The sequence below is a fragment of the Struthio camelus genome, chromosome 1 (assembly GCF_040807025.1).
Source record: "Struthio camelus isolate bStrCam1 chromosome 1, bStrCam1.hap1, whole genome shotgun sequence".
In the NCBI taxonomy this organism is placed as follows: domain Eukaryota; kingdom Metazoa; phylum Chordata; class Aves; order Struthioniformes; family Struthionidae; genus Struthio; species Struthio camelus.
The window spans coordinates 90,456,862-90,475,299 of NC_090942.1; the positions used below are offsets into that span (position 1 = coordinate 90,456,862).

General features: G+C 49.1%; 2 protein-coding genes across 2 annotated transcripts; both read left to right on the forward strand.

The window, feature by feature from the left end:
• Positions 1-341: 341 nt before the first annotated feature.
• Positions 342-2,443, forward strand: RBP5 (retinol binding protein 5). The gene is made up of 4 exons (XM_009685138.2): positions 342-838; positions 1,122-1,300; positions 1,761-1,862; positions 2,276-2,443. The coding sequence occupies exons 1-4, from the start codon at positions 766-768 to the stop codon at positions 2,327-2,329; spliced, it is 408 nt and encodes a 135-aa protein (XP_009683433.1). The 5' UTR covers positions 342-765; the 3' UTR covers positions 2,330-2,443.
• A 3,440-nt stretch (positions 2,444-5,883) lies between these two features.
• Positions 5,884-14,376, forward strand: C1R (complement C1r). Its single transcript, XM_068956928.1, has 11 exons — positions 5,884-6,002; positions 6,852-7,080; positions 7,319-7,511; positions 7,692-7,835; positions 8,061-8,257; positions 8,763-8,910; positions 8,995-9,116; positions 9,706-9,784; positions 10,201-10,341; positions 12,760-12,834; positions 13,095-14,376. Exons 1-11 carry the CDS (start codon positions 5,995-5,997, stop codon positions 13,895-13,897), a joined length of 2,139 nt encoding a protein of 712 aa, XP_068813029.1. The 5' UTR covers positions 5,884-5,994; the 3' UTR covers positions 13,898-14,376.
• Positions 14,377-18,438: the final 4,062 nt, after the last annotated feature.

Here is an 18,438-nt window from a genome sequence, read left to right on the forward strand (position 1 = left end):
CCCCGCCCCGCCACTGCAGCATGACGTCACGGGCCCGGCGGTGACGGACGGGCGCCGGCAGCCAATGCGAGGAGCCCGCCGGCCAGGTGCTGCAGGGGGGCGGGGAGCCGAGCCGCCCTGGGAGCTGCTGTCTCCCCCCCTTGCTGCAACCCGGTGAAAGGTGGCGGGCGCCGGCCCGAGCGGTGCTCGGGGCTTCGCCCCGGGAAACTGCCCGCCGCTGCAGGGGCGTGCGGAGGGCCGGAGGGTGCCGGGGCGGGGGCAGCAAAGCGCGCCCAGAGCCCGCTGCCAGGACCCGGCAGGGGCAGGGCGGCGCTGACAGCCTGCCGCGGCGCCTCTTCGACGGGTTAGGCGGGCCGGGCCGCGGGGAGCGGGGCTCAGGGCACTGCTCCGAGGAAGCTTGCAGCCGCCGGCGTCACGGCGTGCGGAGGCGACGGGGCCTTACTTGCTGCTTGGCAGCCGGGAGTTTTAACAGAAGCAGCCTCCGAGGAGGCGACCTGCTGCCCTCAGCGTCCTCCCGAGCTGAGGCGGAGATGCTGGCAATAGAGGCAGCCCCGGCCTTTCCTGCGCCTGCCGGCGCGGGGACTCTTACTGCAGCGAGGAGCGCGCAGCTGGGCTGCCCCGCGGACCCCGCCGCGCCCCAGCGCGGGGCAGGCACCGGCCCGGCCGCGGGAGCTCAGCCACTCCCACCCCCTGCCTGTCCCGTCCTTACCGGGCAGCGCTCCCCCGCTCTCGTCCTCTCTGCCAGGCCAGGCCCTCTGCCCCGGGATGCCTCCCAACCTCACTGGCTATTACCGCTTCGTCTCCCAGGAGAATATGGACAATTACCTGCGGGCTTTAGGTAACTCTGCCCTCCTCCTCCAGCTCCTTCTTCCTCTTTTCCTCCTTCCTGTCTCCAAACACGCCAGCCTGAAGAACAAGGCAAGGGGAGGAAAAGATTTGGGGACCCTCTGATCCTCTCACTTCTAGCCCTGTGATACTCTCCAAGGTGTGGCAGGGGGAGGGTGGAGGTATCGTGGCCGGGGCTCCCCAGCTGAAGGAGTGGAGGAGCTCTGCAAGGGTGTGCAGCTGGGGGAGGCGCATACGTACCCTACAGGCCTTGCCCTTCCTGTCTCATCCCCCAGATATCAACGTGGTCCTGCGGAAACTGGTTTGCCTCCTGAAGCCTGATAAAGAGATCATCCATACAGGAGATCATATGATCATCCGCACGATCACCTCCCTGCGAGACTATGTTATGGATTTTGACCTGGGAGTCCAGTTCGAGGAGGACCTGGGACCAGTAGATGGACGCAAGTGCCAGGTGAGAAGCCCAAGCAGGACAGTATGACAGTGGACTGGGGTGGATTAGAAATTTAGGGACTTGCCCAGCTTTTGGTGCATGAACCAGTAGAGAGCCCAGCTCAGAGCCTCAAGCCTTATTCTGGAGGTCCAGGAGTAAGTGATTCTATGAGTAAATATCCCACAGCAGAAGGATGTATACCAGAGGGCTAGAAAACCAGCACTTTGGGGACACAGAAGATACTGTCCTCTGTAGCTGTAAAGCCAAAAACTCGGCCCATTTGCCAGTATTCAGCTGCAGAGCCATGGGGTCATTCACCTCCCACAAAGAGCATCAGTCCCAAGGAGCCACAAAAGAAATGCCAGATCAGGGACTGCTTTTTAAAATGTGTCTGAGGGGAACAGTGAATGTCAGCCCTGGAAATCAGTACTGCCAGGACCTTCTTTTCCTGGGACTATGTCTCCCCTTCTCCTTTTTCCAGACAACTGTCTCCTGGGAAGGTGATCAGCTGGTGTGTGAGCAGCTAGGAGAGAAGAGGAACAGAGGCTGGAGGCACTGGCTGGAGGGGGACCGGCTGCATCTGGTGAGGAGGGGTCTGGTGCAGTCTGCTAAATCCTAGAGGATGGGGGGGAATGCACCATGTGGGTGCTGAGGGCTGTGAAGGAGCCTGCACAGCTTTCCTCCAGCTCCTTTCAGGCACCTGGCCTGGCTCCTCGGGGGCAATGACCACTTCACACAAACATCCGCCTCTGCAATTTAAAAGTTAACTCAGCTCAGCGAAGCCAATATCCCTTCCCCACCCCACAATGTGACCAGCTGGGGCTTTGTGAGGGGAGGCTCACAGTGCAAGCTGAGAGGGCAGGCAGGGCTGCCGGCAGTGGCAGGCTGGCCCTGCCTCGGGGCACAGCAGCCTGGGGCCAAGTCGGGGCGGAGGGTGCAAGGAAAGACAGGAATGATCCAGCCTAAACTCATCTCTTGTCCCTGCCTTTCCCCCAGCGCATGACGGCTGAGGACGAGGTTTGTGTTCAGGTCTTCCAGAAAGTGAAGTGACCGCTTCTCCCGGCCCAACCGCACTGTCAGCAGGAGCAGCCCAGGCTGAATCCTTGCTTTCGAGAGCAAACTCCCCTCGGATTAAAAAACAAGCAAGATGCAAGTGGGCCGAGACCCCTGTAGCAGTGTGTTTTCTTCTGCCTCGCATTTCACTCAGCAGCAGCCTGTGTGGCTCGCCAGCTTACTGTGGGGAGGCAGCCGGTGAAGGCTACCATCACTGTGTGGTGGCAGGCAGCGCTGGCCGGGGCCTTGGGACCTCCCCCAGGGCCCCGGGCTCTTGCTGGGGCCAAGCCTGTGGGAGAGCAGGGGCGGGGAGACAGGCAGCAAGGGTGGGCCGAGGCGGGGAGGAAGATGCGGCTTGGGTTGCACTGAGGCTCCTTTCACAATAAGAGCTGGGCAGGAAAGGAGCGGGCTGGGGCCACCCCTGCCTGCTTAGGGCGATGGGACCCTACAGCAGGTGCTACTGTTGCTTCGGGGCCTGACCTGGCACCTCCCAGCTCCCTGTACTTCTCCCACCCTCTCCTCTGAAGTAGCCTCTGCACTCCCCGAATGAAACCCCGTCCCTGAAGTGGAGCTCCTCAGCTCCCTCTGGAAAGCAGAAATTGCCAGCCCAGGTGAGCAAGAAGGTTGCCCCTTCCTCCACAGCCATGTATACAAACCACTGACTCCTGCTTCCTGGGGACATGTCATGTTTTTCTGAGGATCTTGGCCTCAAGTAGAATGGCTAGAAACCAGAAATGGTCCTCAAAGTTAAGGATTTTCACGTAATTGTGTGAAATCCAAGGACTGGAGCTATAGGGATATAGGGCCCGTGTTCACTGCACTCCTGTCCAGAGGGTGAAGAAGGCTCAGGCTCTCCTCCCACCACTGGTGCCAGAAATCACGAGTAGTGCCTCTGCTCCCAGCACTCCTTCCGGCTTTCCTTGTGCTGTCTCCCATGGCTGTCATAGCTTCCCCTGGCTCACAGCTCCTCCCTACAATCAGAGACCAAGGGACAGACCCAAAGGAGGTGAAGTCCCCTGAAAAGAGGCACCAGTGCCAAAGATAGAGGTGTTCTTCCATGAAGAAGATAAGCCTGTAGGAAGTTATTTCTGAAGGAAACTTGGGGTTGTCTCCCCAACAGAAGTTTGAAGGGCTGGGTACTCAGAAACATGCAGCTACCAACATCACAAAGAACCAAAAGCTAGGCAGATACTGAAAATATGGGCCCTTTTTAAGCTGAGAAAATGGATTTTTCCTCCAGCAGCTGATCTAAAAAGCAGTATTCTCCAAAGAGCTTCTTTTCAGGGAAATGAGAAGATGAGAGCCATGAGAACAGCTCTGTTTCAGAACACATGAAAAGCAAGGGGTGGGGGAGCTGCAGCTGTACCTGTAAGTGATGACTTCATGCTCCTGAAGGCTGTCTCTGAAGACAGCCCAGGCTGCAACAGTCTGTCCATATCGATAGCGCAAGGGTGCCACTGTGTGGGGCACAATCAAACTCAGGGACAGTCATAGCCAGGCCAGCTGACACCTGTCTCAAACCTCATTTATTTGCTCCATGCATACCTCCACGACCCAGTCTATCATCAGGGTCCTCTACATTACCCTCATAATACTGCCAGGCTGTAAGAGGCAGAGCTTTGACTGACAGCAGCCAAAGCCTGGTTAAGCTGCTACCCTCCTCCCAATCCTCCATACAATGACAGCCCTTCTGAGTTGCTTCTGATCCCCAACATCAAGCTCACTTCAGCATGTCCAGATTGGTATCTTCCAGACTGTGAGATCCACAATTAATCTACTAATTTCAGGGTGTGAAAAGCACTGCACCAGGAGCTGATACAAACTTTCCTTTTCTGAGCCCAAATCGTGGTTTGATGGTGGATGGCCATTGCCTTTAGGTAGTTAACCATGCCAGAGTTCAACCATCCACATAATTGTCATGGAAGCCTGTGAGGTGATATGCTGAGTGATTTGCTTCTGAGTGGTTGACAGCCATTATATCCATGACAGCATCTTGCATTCAGGAAGTGATCCAGTTGTGCCAGAACCATAGACAGCAAAAATAGATAGGAAACATGTGCACTGGAGGTGGTTCACAGTCACAATAATCATAAGGGATAGTGTTCCAATCCATTCCAGAGTTTCAGTAGTAACTACCATCACTAATAACTTGCTATCTTTTCTTCTGTAGCCATGCTGTAGGTATGCTGCTTGGCCCATGTTATGGAAACAGTTTGACCCTAGGTTTCCGAGGAGCAGAGTCTCACATACGTCTAGCAGTGAAATTAATTATTTATTTAAATGACGGTACAGCAAAGTAACAGCTCGAGCTGGGGGCCTCCGGGGAGGGACCCCGAACAAAGAAATTCTGCAGTAATTATACTCCTTACAGTCTTATTTCCCTGCCTGCCAGTGACAGCCTCTTCCTGTCTTCTTTACTGAGTCGATGGTCTCTTTCCTTTTGATTGGTTCACATCTACATCCCATTGTTATGACAGAGGTACTAATTACGCATTTATGTGACCATTTATGTGACCTGCACTGTGTCAAAGATGTTTGATGAACACATTCTCTAGCCTCCAATACACTTCCAGAAATACCCCAAGGAAGCTTCCTTCATTCTTTTTAATGCTATTTTCATCTTCATTCAACATGTTTTCATAGGCATGAACTATTTCCTGTGATTTCCATTCAAACAACTTGTTAATTTCTCTGAAAACATCCATAACTTCTGAAGGAAAACACTAAAATAGTGTTTTATTGGTTAAACCAAAATTTGAAAGCTAAGAAATGTTACACTTCATCAAGTTCATGCCACAGAATGTGATAATACAGGACTCGGGCACCGTGACGATAAAAGCCTGAAATGTGTTTGCAAGTTGCTATCTCTTTTTGCTCTCCTATTAAATAGTGAAGGCCTTCTCTATCTTTTTTATCCTAAAAATGCTTCAGACAATTGCAGAACAAACAGTGAGAAGGGCCTCTGAGAAAGGATTCATTCTTACAGTGCTTTTAATTCTATAGTTTTGTTCCGTCCTATTAATACCTATTTACCTCATATGTCAGAAGTCTGAAGTTCTTGCTTTCCCTGAAGAAGCTCCCAGTTCACATCTCTAAAGACTCTGAAGTGCTCTTCAGCAAAGTAGCATGGAAGAAGACTTGACCTCTTTGACAGTTTGATTTTTAACGCTTACATGAAACATTTGTTAACACTAAAATTTCTGAACTTCTTCCTATACCAGAAAACTGCCGAGAAGTAACGGAGTCTTTATAGGAGGACATCTTTAGGAGAAAACTCGAAGGAGTTGTTGGAATGCAAGTTAAATCGTAGTGAGAGGTCTCTAGTAATCATTTTTCTGTCTTCTTGTCCTCTTCTGTAGAAGAGAAGGATCACATCTGCCTTGCTAGGATATAACAGCCCTCCCAAAGCATTCCTCTGAATCTGTTTCCAAGGTCCATGTCAGTATTGGAACTCCAGCAATTCAGCAGCAGAGGGCAGCAGCCACCGGGCTAACAGCACCTATTCTCGTGCCAGCCGCTTTGTAATCTGACTTGCTCTTCCCTCCCTCTGCCTTTCCCCACCTATCTGACGGGGCCAAGGACTTCGAGCTGATCACAGCTCTGGAGCTGTGGTTCGGACAGCAGGGAGGACAGGGAGAGGTGCGTGCAAGACGGACGAGCACATGGACATGTGAGTGCGGCCAGTTTGGGGGGGGGTGGGGGGTGCACAATGGCATCTTTCTGGGGAGGGAACTGGAGGATTAGACCCTTCCAGGAAGAGGAAGGAATCAAAAAGGCCAAACTCATGCCCTAATTTCCCTCCATTAAACCTCTGCCAGCAGGTAGGGTTAAGGAAGAAGGATCTTCCTGGCTGATCTTATAAGATGTGAGCAGTGAGTGTGTTTTGGAGGAATGCTAACAGTCCCATTTCCCAGAGGGGAAGAGGAGGCATCTGCAGAATGAGAAAAAATGAGGCCTTGCATCGATCATCTTCCCCGAAAAGAATCCTGGCTTTTTGCAGGAGAGGGAATCAGGCATGATTGGGCAGAGGCCTGCTTTGGAGGCACTACAGGATTGCTCCCCAGAAAACTGAGCTTGAGATCTTCAGACCCTGACCAAATGAACTGGGCAAAGAGCCTAGAGTAGCAATGAACAGAAATGATCCCCTGGCCCGAAGTCAAAAGGAACCCAACTGATAAGTCTGCCTCCCTGCCATTCTTGCTCCAGTCCCAAGGGATCCACCCCATGACCAGTGGGAACAAGCAGCCATTGCTCAGGGAATTCACTCACATTCCTTCAAACGGCTTCCCGGTTTGATGAATCTCCTGGACTGGATCACAGTGCCTTGCTGGTACCTGGGGAGTGCTGATGTCTCCATTTCAGCAGTCTTCCTTGTTCAGGAGTGACCCAAGCCAGAAGCTGGACCTACAGCTAGGCCTGCCATGTTTGGATTCCACTAGACAGTGCGCTTGTGAAGTCTCCTCTGATTTTGGATGACCTAGTTCTGCACTATGTCATAATTTACTTGCCCTGTTCACAGGTACCTCCCTTTTTTTCTGGCGTCCTACCTCTTTTTTGGAGTGATCAGTTCCAGTCCAGTCCCAAGAAAGCTTTTTGGGGAGATTAGATCCCCCAATTATCCCAGGCCGTACCCCAACAACAACATCAGCAACTGGGATATCCTTGTTCCAAAAGGCTATGTGGTGAAGCTGACCTTCAGACACTTTGACCTGGAGCCATCCGAGTCTTGCTTCTATGACTATGTTAAGGTATGGGCAAAAGATAGCTGGGCCAATGGGTGGATTGGGATGGGAATCTAGTGGCCACCTCATGCAATTACTTTTCACTAGCTCCTGGTCTCCTCTCACTTTTCCAACAGAGGAAAGGGAAGGTGTTAAAGATAGTAATGGGTGGAACAGGTACTGGCAACTCATGGCTGGGTAATAGTGATGCATGGAGCAGTCTGAATCTCATGAGGCTACAGTGATTTCCCCTTTACCTTGGCAGATCACAGCAGACAAGAAGAACCTGGGCCGATACTGTGGCCAGCTTGGGTCAACCACAGGCAATCACCCTGGAACAAAGGAGTTTGTGTCTAAGGGGAACAGGATGCATTTGGCATTTCACTCCGATTTCTCCAATGAAGACCATGGCACAGTCATTCCCTACAAAGGCTTCCTGGCCTATTACCAAGCTGTGGGTTAGTAGCGAATACTCTCAACATAAAGAAGGGAGTCCATGTGACGCCAACCAAATTTTCTCCTTGTCAAGCAAATAAAGAGAAGCTTTGAGCAGGATGTGGATCTCTATGTACTTTCAGTGTACAGTAGATAGGTTTATCTCTTCCCTCCCTTTATCCCTGCATCTCCTGTCTCTTCAGATCTCGATGAATGTGCCCCTAACAATGCTGCTGAGGAAGATGAGAGGCCTCTGTGCCAGCATTTCTGCCACAACTATGTGTCTGGCTACTTCTGTTCTTGCCGGCCTGGCTATCAGCTTCAGAGTGACCGGCACTCTTGCAAAGGTAAATTGAAAGCCTGGATAAACTGAAAGATTGTAAATGGAAAGATTGTAAATTGAACTGTAAATTGAAAGATTGGATAAACTGAGGAAGGTTCCAGGATAGGAGCTCTTCAGCCAGTAAGGGTGGGAGACTTCCAGCGTGGAAGGGATTACTTTGGGAGTAATTAACAGGGAAACAGAAGACACAGCCCCCTGTTGTGACCTCCACTCTCTTCCTCTCCACTAGTGGAGTGCAGCAGTGAGTTGTTCACAGAGGCATCTGGGTACCTGAGCAGCCCTGAGTACCCCCAGCCCTATCCTGAAGATCTCCAGTGTAACTACAGCATCCGTCTGGAGAAGGGCCTGAGTATCATCCTCAAGTTCTTGGAACCCTTTGAGATTGATGAACACCAGCAAGTCCACTGTCCTTATGACCAGCTCAAGGTACCAGGGCTCCAGATTAACAAACTCTGCTTCCAGCCCTGATGGCAGGCCTGGACAGGGATTGTGCAAACACCACCACGGGGACAAGAAATCTGGCATCGGTACAAGGAGAATGCTTCAGCATGAAGGACTGAGCTGTTACCTTGACCCTCCTTCAGTGCTCTTAATTACCATTGTCCTAAGGTCAGGGGCCCTCGGTCACAGGTTCCACTATCCCAAAATGGGCCAAAAATATTCTCCTCCTTCTAGTTTCATCTCCCTTTGCTCTAATCTGAGGATTCAATGGGTTAATAGGTCTGCTTCCCACGAGAAGGGAGAAGCAAAGCGTGTTCTGATGCCTTTGTTCTGATCTGATAGTGCAGACATCAGCAAAGATGGGTCAGCCAGCCAGCCCTGTCCACCGTGATAGGAACTGCAGCAAACTCTGTCTGGACTGATATAAGGAGACTGGGGCAGAGAAGCGTGTAAGTATCTTTCTGTCTCTGATCTGTGTTTTCATTGCCAGATCCAAGTGCAAGGGAAAGAGATCGGTGAATTCTGTGGCAAGACGTCGCCTGGAAGCATTGAAACCAACAGCAATGAGGTGGATATACTCTTCCTCACTGATGAGTCAGGGTTCAGCCGTGGCTGGAAGATTCACTACACCTCAGAGAGTAAGAAGTTTCTTTCCCAGAGGCTAATGTAGCCTACCTATGCCATTTGTTAATACCCACTCACTTCATCCCACTCTCTAACAGAAATCCGGTGCCCACAGCCTGTGCCACAGGATCAGTTTACCATCATCAGAGACCTGCAGCCTGTGTATCAATTTCAGGACTATTTCATTGTCAGCTGCAAGACTGGATATAACCTGATGAAGGTGAGATCCCTTGTCCACTTCCTTCAGCTACGTGCTGGCTTCTCTTCAGTTCGTGTAAGTCTTTCACCTTTCAGTAAAGCTTTCTTTGGAGAGTTCACTCCTGGCAGTCTCTTACAATGTCTGTTCTACCTTGCTTCTGCAGGCTTTCTTCCAGTATCCATTCCTTTCCTAGCCCCCTCCCTTATCCCCTGTCTCACACAGGAGCAAGCCCTGGTAGAAGAGAAAAGAACAAAGATCCTAGGAAATACTGGGGAGCAATAATTTCTCTTTGGAAGGCTATGAAATCAGATATGAAGCAGAAAATGTTACCTGCCTCCCTTTCCATCCTATTCCCAGGACTGGGCAGAGCCACAGTCTTGTTTAAAGTTTGCTGGCTCCTGCTGTCTTGACCTGCTATGAAGAATTTGTAGCCTATGGTAAATACAGAATGGAGGGAAGGCAGCAAGGGGTGAGACCAGGAACAGGAATGGACAGCAGAGGGGAAACTGAATAGCAATGGAATGATGGGCAGATAGGATAATGTTTTGATGTGGGGAAGGGAATGTCAGGCTGTATACAGCCAATGATGATGCTTTTCTCTCCCATGCAGGGCAACCAGAAGCTGCTGTCTTTCACTGCTGTCTGCCAGGCTGATGGGACATGGCATCAATCCATGCCCCGCTGTGAAAGTGAGTGAACTGAGAACTGGGATTATGTCCTCTGCCCTGGGTTATCCCTCCAAGAACAGGTGGGAATTTCATCCTCTATAATGAAATTTTTCTGGTTGCAAGGACCCATGGAGTTCATCTAGTCCAATTGCCCAATGTTGACTTGTGTTATATTTGTACACTCCCTCAAAATCTTAAATGTTTTTCCTCCCTTACAAAAATACATAGACTATCACTAAAATATTGTTACAATGTTGTAACATCTAAAAGCAAAAGGTATCCAGTTTGGGATCAGTTTTGGAACTACCCCTCTCCACCAGCTGTACTGAGGATGGTCCTCTCCATCCTTCACATCGTGGCCACCATCCAAGTTCAGCCTATATCTAATCAAAGTCTGTCTTTGATTCATCTCCTTGTTCTCTTTTTCTTTTTTGTAGTTGTGAACTGTGGCAACCCTACAGAACTGGCCAATGGGGCATTCAGTTATGTTAACAAACCTGAAAGCAACAGCTACCAGTCAGTGATCACATATCAGTGCAATGAGCCATACTACCACATAGTCACCAGAAGAGGAGGTGGTGAGTCTTAATCCCACACAGATATTGAAATCTGTGCATGAAAAGCCCTCTTATCAATGGGACAGAATCGTTCCAGTCTCCATTCCTCAGGCTTGAGGCTCTTGCTTTCCTCAGTGAAGGCTCTCCAGTCTTTCCATGGCTCTGCAGTGCAGATCCTGAGGCCTGTTGCCTCAGCCTATTCCCGCCCTGCTTTGTTTCCAGAATCCTTCACACCCTTCCTCCAGGTACTCCTTAGACATTTATGGAAGGTTTTAATCTTGCATCTGTAGTCGTGATTCATTCTTTTCTGGTGGATTTCACCCTTTCACCAAAATCTGGGGCATGCTATCCTGGAATCGCCACAGTTCTGAAGCCTGAGGAACTGATCACACAAGCCTGAGATACCACAGATGCACTATATCAACTCACACTCCACTCCAGTGTAATGTTCTTCACCCTATTTAGAATGATGTCCAGCACTAGAGACCTCTGAGGGCTAAATAATATACATACAGATAAATCTGTTTTTATGTAGCAGGTCAGAAATTTAAGGAAACATTCAAAACCATTCATTTGCTTTCTGTTTGCACCTCAGCTTTGATTTGATGATACTGAAACTTTGTTTGCAAGAATAGTATGAAGAGTTCCTGATTTTCTTGCCCTGGCTAGTCATTTAGCCTCCACTAAAAAAACATAGGATTTCAACCTGAATCACTTCCTGGATATGGGTGCTAGCACAGACAGCTGTGCAGCATGCCTAAGAGAGGTGACACACTATGGCATTGGGACCAGGAACAAGCAGCTGAGGTTGAGCAGATACAGGAGTGCTTTAAGTTGGTACTACTGTTGAATTTCCTTATCCTTGCACCTGAGTTAAACTCCTTGCTAAAGGATCAGAGCTCTATCTTATCAGAAAGAATGAAGAGCAAGTAAGTATAAGCACCAGGGTATGTAAAATTCTGATGGGAAGGTGATTGTAATTTAGTCAATGTTCAGCGTGAACAGCAAACGGTTTATTGAGAGCGTTCAATAAAGTATAACAGACTGGAGAGCTGGGCAGAGAGGAACCTCATGAAGTTCAACAAAGGCAAGTGCAAGGTCCTGCACCTAGGCAGGAATAATCCCATGCACCAGTACAGGCTGGGGGTTGACCTGCTGGAAAGGAGCTCTGCCGAGAAGGACCTGGGAGTGCTGGTGGACAACAAGTTAAACATGAGCCAGCAGTGTGCCCTTGTGGCCAAGAAGGCCAATGGTATCCTGGGGTGCATTAGGCAGAGTGTTGCCAGCAGGACGAGGGAGGTGATCCTGCCCCTCTACTCAGCCCTGGTGAGGCCTCCCCTGGAGTACTGTGTCCAGTTCTGGGCTCCCCAGTGCAAGAGAGACATGGCACTCCTGGAGAGAGTCCAGCGGAGGGCTACCAAGATGATTAGAGGGCTGGAGCATCTCTCCTATGAAGAAAGATTGCAAGAGCTGGGCCTGTTCAGCCTGGAGAAGAGAAGATTGAGAGGGGATCTCATAAATGTGTACAAGTATCTGAAGGGAGAGTGTCGAGAGGATGAGGCCAGTCTCTTCTCCGTGGTGCCCAGCAACAGGACAAGAGGCAATGGGCAGAAACTGAACCACAGGAAGTTCCATCTGAACCTGAGAAAAAACTTCTTGACTGTGAGGGTGACAGAGCATTGGAACAGGTTGCCCAGAGAGGTGGTGGAGTCTCCTTCGCTGGAGATATTCAAAAGCCGTCTGGATGTGATCCTGGGCAATATGCTCTAGGTGACCCTGCTTGAGCAGGGAGGTTGGACTAGATGGATCTCCAGAGGTCCCTTCCAACCTAAACAATTCTGTGATTCTGTGATTCTGTGATAAGATAAATTGTATAGAAACTATTTTTAGTTGCTAACATTTGACATACTATACAAACTTTCTAAGAAAAGCAAGAACATTAGAGGTATACGGATTTGTGTTGAGAGGTGACATGCATGCTAGTTGAGCTGCAATATAGCTTCAGAAATTTATACTGAACACGTCCAGTAACTGCTTCAACTTATTCCTGTTTCTGCAACTAGCCAAGCTATCCTGTTCTCTGCAAACTGCAGAGGTCAGAGTGTTAAATCTAAAATTCCTATTTCTTCTCTCTCTTCTTCATGTGGACTGAATTAAGTTAGACTTCTCTCAGCTGGCTCCTTAAGCTTTTCTTCCATAGAAACAGTGCCCTGAACTTCACCATTCTTCACCTGGAACTGAGGTGCTTAGAGATGAGCATGCCATCCCGGAGGGAAACATCTCAGACTACTGCAAAGGGCTTTTCCTATGAAAGGGTGCCTTTACAATGGAAGGGCTGAGTGCAGTATATGGGATAGCCTGGAAAGAGGCTACCCCTTCTTTCTTCTCACCCCACATCTGCAGGCTTGGGTTTCATTCACTTCCTATCTCATCTTCCAGGCAGATTCACCTGCTCTCCTGAGGGAACCTGGGTGGATCAAGATGGCCAGGTGAAGATTCCTGTCTGTTTGCCAGGTGAGTAAAAACAGGTGTTTGCCACTTGACTTTGTCTGGTGCTTAGCAATCCATGCTGGGAGTTAGTACAAAGCAGGGAGAACATGCAGGGAGGAAGGTGAAGAAACAATATTTTTAATAGTGTCACTGACAGAGGACAGGGAAATCCATCCAGGAAGGTAAAAATAACATCAAGTTGAACAGCAAAGAGATGGTGTAGGAAGGAGAGAGACCAGCCAGCGCAAGAGAGGGTGTGACAGTCTCCTTGCCTCTCTCTGCAGTGTGTGGGAAGCCAGTCAATCCTATTACTGAAGTCCAGCGGATCTTGGGCGGCAGGTCAGCAAAGAGTGGCAACTTCCCTTGGCAGGCTCTGACTGGCATCCATGGACGTGGAGGTGGCGCGCTCCTGGGCGATCGCTGGATCTTGACTGCTGCCCACACCATCTTCCCCAAAGGTGCAGACTGGAGCAATAAAAGCTTGGACCAGGTGGCAGAGGAGGCTAACATTTTCCTTGGCCACACAGAGGTAGAAGAGCTCCACAAGATGGGTAACCACCCTGTACGCAGGATCTTTATCCATCCAGCTTACAGCCCTAAAGATGAGTACAACTTCAATGGAGACATTGCACTGCTGGAGCTGAAACACCCAGTAACCCTGGGTCCTACCATTCTGCCAATCTGTCTCCCAGATACTACCAACACAACTTTCTACATGGATGGGCACATGGGCTATGTGAGTGGCTTTGGTGTGGAAAAAAACTTTATTTCAAATCATTTGAAGTATGTGAACTTGCCAGCGGTTGCGCGGGAGAAGTGTCAGAGATGGCTAGATAGTTTGAACAGAGAAACACCTATGGTTTTCTCTGAGAACATGTTCTGTGCTGGCTCCCTCACAGTCAAAAAGGATACCTGCCAGGGGGACAGTGGGAGTGTCTTCACAGTGCTAGATACCGCGAGTGGTCACTGGGTGGCTACAGGTATTGTTTCTTGGGGTATTGGCTGTGCCCAAGGTTATGGCTTTTACACCAAGATCCTCAACTATTTGGACTGGATCAAAGAGATAATAAGGGAGGATAGGCTCTAAATGTCGCTGTCCTATTAGCTAAGAATAACTGATATCATAGGTTTCCAGACACAGCAAACCCTGTCTGAAGCTCTTGATGATGTCATAAAGGCTTTTCAAACACACAAACCGTGTCAGCTTCATCATGAACACTTCTGAAAGCCACTACATTGTTTGATGAATTCTTGGTGACATCATCAAAACTTGCCAAAGCTGCTGTCCCATTGGCTAAAGCCTTTGCGGACATTCTAATGATTTCAAATGCAATCTTACTATTGGATGAAGTCTTAATAGTATCAGCAAATCTCATGGCATCCAACATGGTATTGTCTGAAGTGCTGATGGTATCATAAGGCTACTGTAGTCTACTTCCCTGTTGCGTGAGCAATACAGCAGATCTTCTTGAAGGATTTACTACTTCGTGCTGAGTACAGTGTATATATGCCTATGGGCATCAGTGAGATTCAATCAATATTAAAATCATTGCTACAGAAACCAGATGTGTTATGTTCTTCTGTCTCTATTTTTAATAGCTACTAAATATTTCCCACCACCAAAAGCAACTTACAGACTGCATCTATATAGGGATTGCTTTACCTACCACTAAAGTGTTTCCTGGTCTACAATTGCCATGTGACAGTTGCTCAATGGCCACAAAATTACCATTCCATTAGAAAGATTAACCACTCTGAAACTCTAGATGGCTTCAAGGGGTGGGGGCAAAAATAAATTGTCTGTGAGAAGCCACTTCCAAAAAACAAGGAAGAGGTCTTCCTCTGAAGACCAGGGGAAGGTCTGGAGAAACGAAGACTTTCTCTTGCTGTAGGAGGATTAGGTTAGGGAATACTTAGGCAACCTGGACATACACAGGTCCACGGGCCCTGATGGGATACCCCCACGAGTGCTGAGGGAGCTGGCAGACATCATTGCAACGCCACTCTCAATCATCTTTGAAAGACTGTGGCAATCAGGAGAGGTACCTGAGGACCAGAAGAAATCAAATGTCTGTCATTCCAATTTCCAAAGGGGTAAAAAGGAAGACCAAGGGAACTACAGACTGGTCAGCCTCACTTCGATCCCTGGAGGGAAGGTGACAGAGCAACTAAGCCTAGATACCATTTCCTAACACATAAAGGACAAGAAGGTGATTTGGAGTAGTTAGCCTGGTTTTACAAAGGGGAAATCAGAGTTAACTGACTTGATAGCCTTCTATGACGAAACAACTGGCTGGGTAGATGAGGGGAGAGCAGTGGATGTTGTCTACCTTGGCTTTTGACACGGTCTCCTATAACATACTCACTGGCAAGCTGATGAAGTGCAGGCTAGATGAGCAGAGAGTGAGTGGATTGAGAACTGGCTGAATAGCCAAGGTCAGATGGTTGCGAACAGTGGCACAGAGTCTAGTTGGAGGCCAGCAACTAGTGGTGTATTCCAGGGGTCAATAATGGGTTCAATGCTGTTCAACGTATTCATCAGTGACCTGGACGAAGGGACAGAGTGCACCCTCAGCAGGCTGGCTGGGGATACAAAACTGGGAGGAGTGGCTGACACACCAGAAGGCTGTGCGGCCATTCAGAGGGACCTGGACAGGCTGGAGAGATGGGAAGACAGGAACCTCCTGAAGTTCAACAAAGGCAAGTGCCAAGTCCTGCACCTAGGGAGGAAGAACCCCTCTAATGCACCAGGACAAGCTGAGGGGCTGACCTACTGGAAAGCAGCTCTGCAGAGAAGGAGCTGGGTGTGCTGGTGGACAACAAGTCGACCATGAGCCAGCAATGTGCCCTGGTGGCCAAGAAGGCCAATGGCATCCTGCACTGCATTAGGAAGAGTGTTGTCAGCAGGTTGAGGGAGGTGATCCTTCCCCTCTACTCAGCCTAGTGAGGTCTGGAGTACTGTGTCCAGTTCTGGGCTCCTCAGTACAAGAGACAGATGGAGCTACTGGAGCATGTCCAGTAAAGAGCCACTAAGACGATTAAGCAATTGGAGCATCTCTCATATGAGGAAAGGCTGAGAGAGCTGGAGTTGTTTATCCTTAGAGAAAGAAGACAAGTGAAAGCTCTGAGGGGCGATCTGATCAATGTGTAAAAATATCTGAAGGGAGGGTGTCAAGAGAATGGAGCTATCTCAGTGGCGCTCAGTGACAGAACAAGAGGCAATGGGAACAAACTGAAACACAGAAAGTTCCATGTGAACATAAGGAAAAACTTCTTAACTGTGAGGGTGACTGAGCACTGGAACAGGCTGCCCAGAGAGGTTATGGAGTCTTGTCATAGTAGAACCCTTAAGAGATTGAAAGTTATGTTTTGGATCTGCTAGAAAGGTTTTATTTGTGGTTTGTATGTCCTGTCAATCATGCTGTCCTTTGTGTGACCCTTAGTTAGGTGGCCCTTGTGTCCCACCCTTATATGTCAAGTCATTGGTGGGGAGTGATTGTCAGTCATGGGGAACATTCTGGAAGGGGAGCGGGCCTAGGCACTGGTCCACATGCTGCTGAGGGATCCAGAATGCACCAATAGGAACACAGATCCAGACCAATCCACAGTGACCAATCCACTGCACACCAATGTCAGTGTCTTAATGCCTGCGGTCACAACGCGGTCCATCTATAAAGAGCCATGTGCCCATACGTTGAGGGGGGCTTTTCCTCGTTGACGACCCAGGAAAGAAGAAGAAGAGCTGAAATCATGAAGACCAGCATCGGGAGGAAGAAACCCTGGCGGTCTTTTCCAAGGCTTGAAGAAGCCAAGGGCATATTCCCCAGTTGAGGGCAGCTCTGCCGGAGGCTGTGGGACAGCCAGCGGAACAGGTCCACCACCAACGCTACGCTTCAGGGACGCGCCACACGTGTCATCAGGGATTCATGATCCAAACTTACTGCGGACAGGTGAGTTAACCCTGTAAGGGTGAAGCGGCACACCCTTTCTGATGTGGCCTGCTTAATCATAGGGCCTCTGGCCATGAGGCAGCACACTCCCCCCCCCCCCTTTGGGGTGTGGCCCACTTAAAGATTAAGAGCTTCACGGTGGGCGGCAGCTCCCTCTGTGGAGGGTGGCCTGCTTAGAGTACAGGTCCCTGGACCTGGAAGCGGTGCTCCCCTCTCCAGGTGTGGCCTGCGTAACCCTTTCCCCCGCCACCACCTTACCACTTTCATGCATATTCGTTGATTGTCTTCTAAACTCAAATGTGTGTGTGTGTGTATGTGTATGTATAAATATATAATCATTTCTGCTTACTTTTATACTGAAGCTTCAGGTATACCATTGTAAATAAGTTAATACCTTGTGGTTATTGTACATTGTTATCGATATTATTATAGTTGTCATCGTTACCGTTCATTAACTCATTAAACTTTGTTACTTACCTGTTAACCACTACAATTGTAAACTCATTCGTAAGGAGTAGGGACACCTATACAACCATCCGAACCTGTTTAGTGTACGGAGCCCGCTGAATTACCTTACCAGGGCAAAATGACTGTCAACTGGTTCGATCGTTGTGTGGAGGCCTCCCGGCACAAATCTCCACCCTTGGAGATATTCAAAACCTAACTGGACATGATTCTAGGCAAGGCACTCTAGGTGACCCTGCTTGAGCAGGGCTAGATGACCTCCAGAGATTCTCAGCCATTCTGATTCTGTGAAATATAAAAACTATTCAAAATCCAGCAGGTCACAGTTCCTCAGGAATGTAGCATATAGTTACTAGGAACTGAAAGTCCTTGAGCTGAATGCAGGAATCTATATGAGGTCTCCCAACTGCTACACTGATACTCCTCATTGTTTTATAGACTCACAGAAAAATTTAGGCTGGAAGAGCCTCTGATGACCAGCAGGACTAACTTCAAGCTTCAGGACCTCCTAGGCAAGTTCTGATGACCTCCAAGGATGGAGACTACCCAGCCTTTTGGGGCACCTGTTCCAGTGCTGAAACATCCCCAGAGGGAAGAAAATCCTTATGTCCAACTGGAAATTCCCTTACTGCAATTTGTGCCTGTTATCTCTTGTCCTTCTGCTGTTCACCTCTTCAAAGACTGGCTCTGTCTTCCCTCTAAGCGTTCTTTAGGGAGTTGAAGACAGCAGTAAGATCCCCCATTAGACTTCTCCTTTTTAAGCTGAACAAATGCAGCTCCCTCAGCCTTTCTTCATATACCATCTGCATCAGTTCCCTGACCATCTTAGCAGAAAGATATCTATGAGGAATTCAGCACTCGAAGTAGCATTCTGGAGCAGAAGACACCCCTAAATCATGTCAAGTCATCTTCTCCCATAACACTGCCTTCCCTGATTCAAGTAACCTTTATTTCTTATCCAACACAATAAAGTCTGAAAAATAAAGCCCTGAGGGCAGATGAATGTGAGAAGTTTGAAGATGTCTCTTCTGCTCAGCTTAATCCAGAAGTCTGAGATCCTTATTGCTGGTAAAAGTTGGTCACTGAGACCCAGCCAGCTCAGAAGAACCTCAAAAAATGTTCCTAGGTAGAGAGGTGAGGTACTACAAGTTACAGCTTGACAAAAGCCTTGGAGCTGGCAGCACAGTGGGTCATTACGTGACTGGACAATTGA

Excerpts from the sequence above, each read along its gene's own strand:
- C1R (XM_068956928.1), top strand. Across the intron at positions 7,836-8,060 it reads TGACCGGCACTCTTGCAAAG|TGGAGTGCAGCAGTGAGTTG; the intron begins GTAAATTGAAAG and ends CCTCTCCACTAG. Across the intron at positions 9,785-10,200 it reads ATCCATGCCCCGCTGTGAAA|TTGTGAACTGTGGCAACCCT; the intron begins GTGAGTGAACTG and ends TCTTTTTTGTAG.
- RBP5 (XM_009685138.2), top strand. The coding sequence starts at position 766 with ATGCCTCCCAACCTCACTGGCTATTACCGCTTCGTCTCCCAGGAGAAT. Across the intron at positions 1,301-1,760 it reads TAGATGGACGCAAGTGCCAG|ACAACTGTCTCCTGGGAAGG; the intron begins GTGAGAAGCCCA and ends TCCTTTTTCCAG. Across the intron at positions 1,863-2,275 it reads AGGGGGACCGGCTGCATCTG|CGCATGACGGCTGAGGACGA; the intron begins GTGAGGAGGGGT and ends CCTTTCCCCCAG.